This window comes from Hibiscus syriacus, unplaced genomic scaffold (assembly GCF_006381635.1).
Source record: "Hibiscus syriacus cultivar Baekdansim isolate YM2019G1 unplaced genomic scaffold, ASM638163v2 tig00000477_pilon, whole genome shotgun sequence".
Lineage (NCBI taxonomy): Eukaryota > Viridiplantae > Streptophyta > Magnoliopsida > Malvales > Malvaceae > Hibiscus > Hibiscus syriacus.
This window is the reverse complement of record NW_024061790.1, coordinates 2,569,999-2,577,479: the sequence shown is the minus strand read 5'-3', so window position 1 is coordinate 2,577,479 and position 7,481 is coordinate 2,569,999. Positions and strand designations below refer to the sequence as shown.

General features: G+C 33.0%; 1 protein-coding gene across 1 annotated transcript; it reads left to right on the top strand.

Annotated features, from left to right (window-relative positions):
* The first annotated feature begins 2,936 nt into the window (after nucleotides 1-2,936).
* LOC120206892 (mediator of RNA polymerase II transcription subunit 22b-like) lies at nucleotides 2,937-7,394 on the top strand. The gene is made up of 3 exons (XM_039206459.1): nucleotides 2,937-3,200; nucleotides 4,569-4,634; nucleotides 7,085-7,394. The coding sequence occupies exons 1-3, from the start codon at nucleotides 3,054-3,056 to the stop codon at nucleotides 7,316-7,318; spliced, it is 447 nt and encodes a 148-aa protein (XP_039062390.1). The 5' UTR covers nucleotides 2,937-3,053; the 3' UTR covers nucleotides 7,319-7,394.
* Nucleotides 7,395-7,481: the final 87 nt, after the last annotated feature.

Sequence of the window (7,481 nt, the reverse complement as noted above, 5' to 3'; positions counted from 1 at the left end):
TGTAGATTGACACCCTGGGAGTCTCGTGCAAGTGTTATTTTTCAATGAAACAGAACGGCTTTCAAAATTTAAAACGCACGAACCTCTCTAACGGTGTCCGGTGAGTGACGACGACAGAGCAACAACAACATGACGATTTCAGTCGGGTTTTGAGCGAACGGTGACGGTGCGTCTGATGGTGTACGAGGTGTGATGAGCGGGTGGCTGGATCGACCGGAATCGAAAGAAAACCAACGACGATCGAGTTAAAACCAACGAAGCTTTCGGTTTAGTTTTACGACGAACGATGTTGATTCATGATGGAATAAAGGTCATGTTTTGTTCACCGTTTGATGGTGAGTCTATTGGTCGTTTCGGATCGATGAACGGTGGTTGGACGATGGAGAATCGGGGTGACAAAGTATGTTTGACGGGGAAGAAAATTTGGGGAAAAACTTCTGGAGAAAACCAAATTACAAGGGGGAGGGGAATTTATTTTTCATCATCCCATAAAAATGGGTAAATTTAGAACTAAATCCCTGAATTTCCTAAAACTTCAAAAACTGACTATAAGTTTCGAAAACTTATAATTTGACCCCTAAATTGGGGTATGACAGATTTAATATTAGGAGCCCATTTATGCAAAATGAGTGGCTTATTTTGAATTTTCCAAAGACCATTGTTGATCACCCAAATACAATCAACCTCATTCAATAATTGGAAAAGAAAGAGATTCTTTGCAGTAGAATTCACTACAACCTTCCCACAACCACCCCAAATTTGTTTAATCAAACGATGCGAAGAAGAAACATTACGGGGTGCACCAATAAATTATGATAGTAACGAATGTTTCCATACCTGTATACCCGCATCAAAAGCCTCCGTCGAAGGCTCAATCGTTGCTACACCATCAGCTAGCACCAACGAAAAAATTACAGTGATTGATTATCTTTTGCCCCAAATAGCAACTTCCAAATCATGAAAAAACAAACTCCAAACGGAGAGCAAGCAATAGAAATCAACACAAAGAGACTAGAAAAGAAAAACGACAAAGAACATGATTAGATCGAAGGCATTCAAAAATCAAACACAACCATCAGTTTAGCTAAAGTGCGTCGAGAGAGAAAAACGAGTTCCCTTATTGAAGTTTATTTTGTCATCTTACAAACTATTTTTTGTTCTATTTATTTAAAAATTATCATATCCATTAAAGTTTATCAAAAAAAATATCTATATTCAATAATGATGGGTCAAATATCATGTTCAAGTCTAGAATTTTTTTTAAATTGATTAAGGCAATTTATGTGAAAATTAATAATTTAAGGATAAGTAGAAAATATAATTAAAAAGTTTTTTTTTAAAATCGTCAGGTAATAAAGTGTTTTTCCATCCCATAAGTAATGTCAAACATCTTAAAGATACTCCTAAAATAATGGTTGAAAAAAATGATTTTTCACCCAACCTCAAAAGCTAAAATTTATTGCATTTGATGTGAAAAATAACTTTTGAAATAAAATTATATTTTTATCCTCAATTATTTAATTTTAATTAGTTTTTAAATTATATATTGATTATTTTTGGAGGTTTATTAATATTTATATTTATTATTAGATATAAGTTGATAGAACTAAAAAAATATGTATAAAATTATCTAAAAAGATTTCTTGAATATAAAATAATATATATATTTATAATATTTATGTTGAGCATACAATTATTTTATTTTAAATTTATTGTGAACATGTAATGATTATTTTGTATATAATTTAATATTTAAAATGTACTTTATATATTTAGATTAAATTTTATAAAAAAATTAGGCTTAAAAAAGAATTAACTTATACCGATGTAAATAATTATTGATAATTTGTTGAGATCAAACATCGTGCAAGCATAATTTATAGTCCAAGATATATTAATTACTTAGAAATATTTAGACATATTACACTCGTGCAAAAAAAAAAGACATAATTTAAATAATAATTTTTCATTTAAGTCAACAATTAATATTAACTACTTAAAATATTTAAAATGTATATTTTACATATTAAAAATTATTAATGAATTGTCATATTTTTTTTTATTTTTATTGTAATTTCAATTTATTTATTTTATATATCACAATGTTAAATATTTTAAATATAACTCAACTCAATTTATTTTTAATTTAGAATATCATTTCTAAAATAAATATTTTATCCTTTTAAAAGTGCTTTTTAACATAATATCAAACACTAAAATCTTAAACTCAACTTTATAAAAGCACTTTTCATAAATACTTCCTAAAAACAATTTTCAATAGTTCTTTTTAAAAATAATATTAAATTGACCGTTAAGTGATTATAAGATAAATCCTAGTCACTCATACACAAACTCGAAATCTTCAGTAAATATATCATTCATGAATTTAATCCTTAACAATAGTTATCATTTCAAGTAAAGCATGAATTTAATCCTTAACAATAGTTGTTATGGACCGACTTCGAAATGGTCAAGATATCTGGATTTGGTAGGTTATGATTCAATTCGATTTTATAGGGGTAATTTTTTTTTTAAAAATTTTGGGATTCAGGACGGGGCGAGACCAAGTATAAGGTGAAAAAATGACCTATCCAACTCGATATAAATTATTAATTAACCCTTTTATACATATAATACATTTAATATATTAATATTGTTACAAAATACATTAGTTTAACTATTTTAAAATATTAATATATTCGGATCGAGGTAGGAGTTTTAACAAAAAACAATAAGATAGGATCAAGATGGGAGAAAAGCTCGGGGCAGGACGGGATTGAATATAAGGAAAATATTTTTAGGTTGGGGTCGGGACAGGCAAAAATGGGCCCAACCCACCCATGCCCATCACTACACGGGCCAAGATGGAGGTAGAGCCCAAAACAATTTCCTTAATTTTCTTCATTTATTTATTTCCCAGTGAAAGCAAGTTTTTTCCATATCCTCTAATTTCTTTAATCCCACCTTTCTCAATTTTTTTTCCTCTTCTTCTTTAATCTCGCCATCTTCTGTTGTGTTTCTCTGTGTTAAAAGGGTCTTAAAGTTTTGCATCAATGAACAAAGGAACGGGAGTCGGAACCGGGCCCACAGCGGCAGCTGCAGCGGCGGCGGCACAGAAGCAAAAAACTATGATGCAGAGAGTGGAAACCGACATCGCCAACATCGTCGATAACTTCACCCAGCTTGTTAATGTTGCCCGGGTAATTTCTCTTCACTTCAAGGCAATCACTTCAATTTCTTCAAGTTTAAAGATTCTTATGACAGATTTCTTAAACTCCCCTAAATGGATTTCCCCTTTTGTTTCTGGTTTCGTATTTACAACTTAGAGATGGGAAATGGGTACCCTTCAAATGTAGGATCAGATTTAACTTTATTAAAAGCTTTTACTTTTTAGTCGTTTACAGAATTCCATCATTTTGGAAAAGATATGCTTTTTCTTAAATTGATTAATCATTTAACTTCTTGCTATGAGAATATAATCTGCTAGCTGATTCATGTTTCTTCCCTTTTCTTTTCCATATGATTTTAAGATTAACTTTGCCAGGTTATATATTGTTCATCTTAGTTCAGGGGTTAGAGAGAAACTCACTAATGCTTGCTAATTTGGTGATGAGGAGTGTGGGTTAGGGAGAAACATTCTCGTTAATCATTAAAAGCACGTCATTTTGGTGATGGGTTGGGGTCTTGATTAATCATTTGTGAGATCAATTGTTTGTTTCGATGTAAAATGACTAAAATCTTTGTCGGATTCTGCCTACCATGATGAAATGATGTGTTTATTGTAAACTTGGCTTGTTAGACTGATACCTTCTGATGAAAGTTCAAATGAAACAAGATCCACTATAGGCTGTTTGCCATTAGTTATTTTTCATTTTATTGACCTTGTTTTGTTTGTTGTTGCATCCGTCTAGGGATTAATTTGCGGGTTTGTTGATAGCTCTGTTAAGGAAGCATTATTCTCTTTGGAAGCTAAGAGTTTTCTTTAACAAAAAGGAAATCGTTTTGTCCAATATAAGTTTTAAAATCAAGGTTGTATCGGTAATTTCCTAGTTCATTAAAACGGGCTTTCAATGTTGTCCAATTTAAGTTTGTGATTCCTTTATATTGCCTTTTTTTCTTCAGTTTTGAACAACATTTGCAGGCCCCTGCTCAGTGCGGCATATAATGGTTTTAAGCTGCCTTGTCTATGTCTATACAATGCTTTGTAGTCTGTCTTAGAGTTCATATATTGGTAATATAAGTTATTTGATAAGTTGCGTTCAAATTGTAAGGTTGTGATTGATTATTTTTGTAATTTCTCATTCGCTGATGGGATTTAGTTTTCTGGTTCTATAGGTTAAGACATATGTACTCTACTGAACTATTATTTTCTTTAAGATCGAACCAAATATTGAACTGATTTAAGTGGATTCTGTAAATGTACTGTATATCAGTGGGGATGCTTCAAGGAACAAAATTTTGAGAAATTGGCTTCTTATGAGGAGTTCTTCCGGGATTTGGAACCACGAGTCATTCCATTGTTGGTATATTTATCTTTAATCTAATAACATAGCTGCAACTCATTGTAGGTAAATGACCCTCCAGTTCGAAATTCACAAGAAACTTTCATGATGGAGATGCGTGCAGCCAGAATGGTGAGAAAATCCTTTTATTAACATTTGTTAACTGTACATAGATTTCGCTAAGTCTAGTACCTAGATGATTTAAATCCACAATTCATGAATCTTCATTATAGTCTTTTTTCATTGTTATTGTTCTTTGTAGAATTTAATAAGAATGATTTTTTAAACATAGAAGAAGATGAGTTCTTTGATTTTTGATTTCATACTTTTTGATTACATAGGTTAGTCCTTCATATAGACAAATTAAAAAGAATGTTCAACTGAAATACAATTCTAACTTAGAAACCTATTAGGAGTTAACTTAGTCTAGTCAATATCCTATCTAATCTTTTAATTAGATAAGATGTAGAGTACAAACTAAAACTCTAATAATTAAGTCATATGGATACAATCTACACTCCCATCAAGCTGATGAGTATTTATCATAGAATCCCAGCGTAGATATGAGTTCATCAAAGTTTTATCTTGGAAGGGCCTTGGTGAGAACATCAACAAGCCGTTTTTGAGTAGGAACATAAATCAACTTCATTGAACCACTATTGACCTTCTTTGAGATGAAGTGTCTATCGATTTCCACATTTTTTATTATATCATGATGGACAAGATTCTCGCTATGCTGATGGCAGATTTGCTATCACTTTATACCTCAAAATTGTACATTGAAGTCCAACTCCAATTGTTGTAATAACCTTCGTATCTATATTCCCTCACAAATCCCAATTGCAAGTGCTTGAAATTTTACTTCGATACTGATTATTGACTCCACAAATTGTTTCTTGCTTCTCCATGTAACCAAATTTCCCCAAACAATGAGTAATAACCACTTGTGGATCTTCTGTCGATCAATTCTCTAGCCCAACTAGCATCAACAAAAATTTCTACCTTGTGGTTCTCACTTTTTTCTGAAAAGCAGACCATGCCCAACTGTAATTTTGAGGTATTTCTTAATTTTGTTGGCAGCTTCATGGTGTTCTTCTCTAGGGTCATTCATATGTTGACTCATTGAAAAACCAATGTCTGGTTTGGTGAGTGACAAGTAAATTAATTTACCAATAAGCTGTTGATACTGTTCTTTGTTTACTATAATCATGTCATCCCTTAATTTAAGTTAAGATCTATATGAGTCTCAGCTGGGTTGCACCCCAACATATCAGTTTCAGTGAGTCAATCCATTATATACTTCCTTTGAGAGATTACTATTCCGGCCTTTAATCTAACAACTTTCATTCCTAAAAAGTATTTAAGAGTGTCAATGTCTTTAGTTTCAAATTCAGCAGCCGAAAAACCTTTTAATTTGTTGATTTCTCTAGTGTCATCACCATTTATGATGTTATCATCCACATACACTATTATAATGCTCTTCTTTTTCGGAGACACCTTCCAGAAAAGTGTGTGATCAGACTGACACTGTTTGTGTTATGACCCTAGGAGATTAGAGAATAAATTAGACGAAGAATTGAGAGAATTAAGAGTAAGGAGAGAAAAGAAAAGATTCAAGAAGCTTAGAATTCATTCAATCAAAAGCATGCCATCTCCTCCTCTAGTACATGGTTTATATAATTACAGTGTACCCCTAGTTACCCTACAGTTGGCAGTCCCTGTTGTACTGAATATAACAACCTACACAGATAAGCAAGTTGTTTCCTATCCTTAGTGGGCTGTAGAACATGTCAGGTTCATTCCCAATTCCAAATCCCTAACCCTATCTGATTTCCCCAATTCTCTTGCTCCGATTCTTATCTCTTCTCCTTTGTGCATGACAGTTTGTTATCATATTTAACCACAACATTGGTAAATTTGTCAAACAAAGCTCTAGGTGACTGCTTCAAGCCATCTAATGACTTTTTCAAATTGCACAATATCAAAAAGTTCTGAGATAGTCTGATTTGGAATATGTCTCTTTGACTGCTTCCTAGATCTCTCTTGTTGTGCAGAGATGAAAATTTTCTCCTATTTCCAGTGTCATCGAGTTAATTAATCAGGACGTGAGCATGTTTCCACTTCTCCATAATCGATATTTGTTGTCTGTTTGTTCTGGGATGGACATAGAGGTAGTCATCCTTGCTTCTGCTCGAGATGTATAGGACTGATTGGGACCAAGGAAGCTAGTTGTGGACATTTAGTTTGTGGCTGGTAATGGGGATAAGTGAGGTGTCGACAATTTTGGTTTGGGAAGGGATTTTGTTTAGATCCTGAATTGATTTCCGATGATGTTGATGGAGTCATCGTGCAAAGGGTTTATTTATTAAACCTAGCCTGATACCATGTAACATTTAAGAAGATATTTGAAATAGAGAAGAAGACGAGTTCTCTGGTTCTTTATTTCATACTTTTCGATTACATAGTTTAGTCCTTAATATAGACAGATTACAAAGAGGGTACAACTGAAATACAATTCTAACCTATTAGGAGTTAACTTGGTCTATAATCTACATTTTTCATTACTATTTCACAAACTGCAGGTCCAGGCAGCTGATTCTTTGCTTAAGTTGGTGTCTGAGTTGAAGCAGACGGCAATCTTTTCTGGATTTGCATCACTTAACGACCATGTCGAGCAAAGAACTAACGAGTTCAACCAACAAGCAGAAAAAACAGATCGAATGTTAGCCAGGATCGGAGAGGAGTCTGCAGCAAGCCTCAAGGAGCTTGAATCTCATTATTATTCTTCTGCACAGAGGACAGCTGACACTGAATAGCCATAGGAAGCAGAAAATACTCTCAACATCTTTATCGAATGTTATGAATATGGGGACTCAAAATCATGTTGTAAGATGCAAATTCGTTTACTTATTGCCAGGGTTTCAAATCACGGTCGCGTTTTCGGTTATTTTGGATTTGCCGTGATTGCGGCCGTCGTGG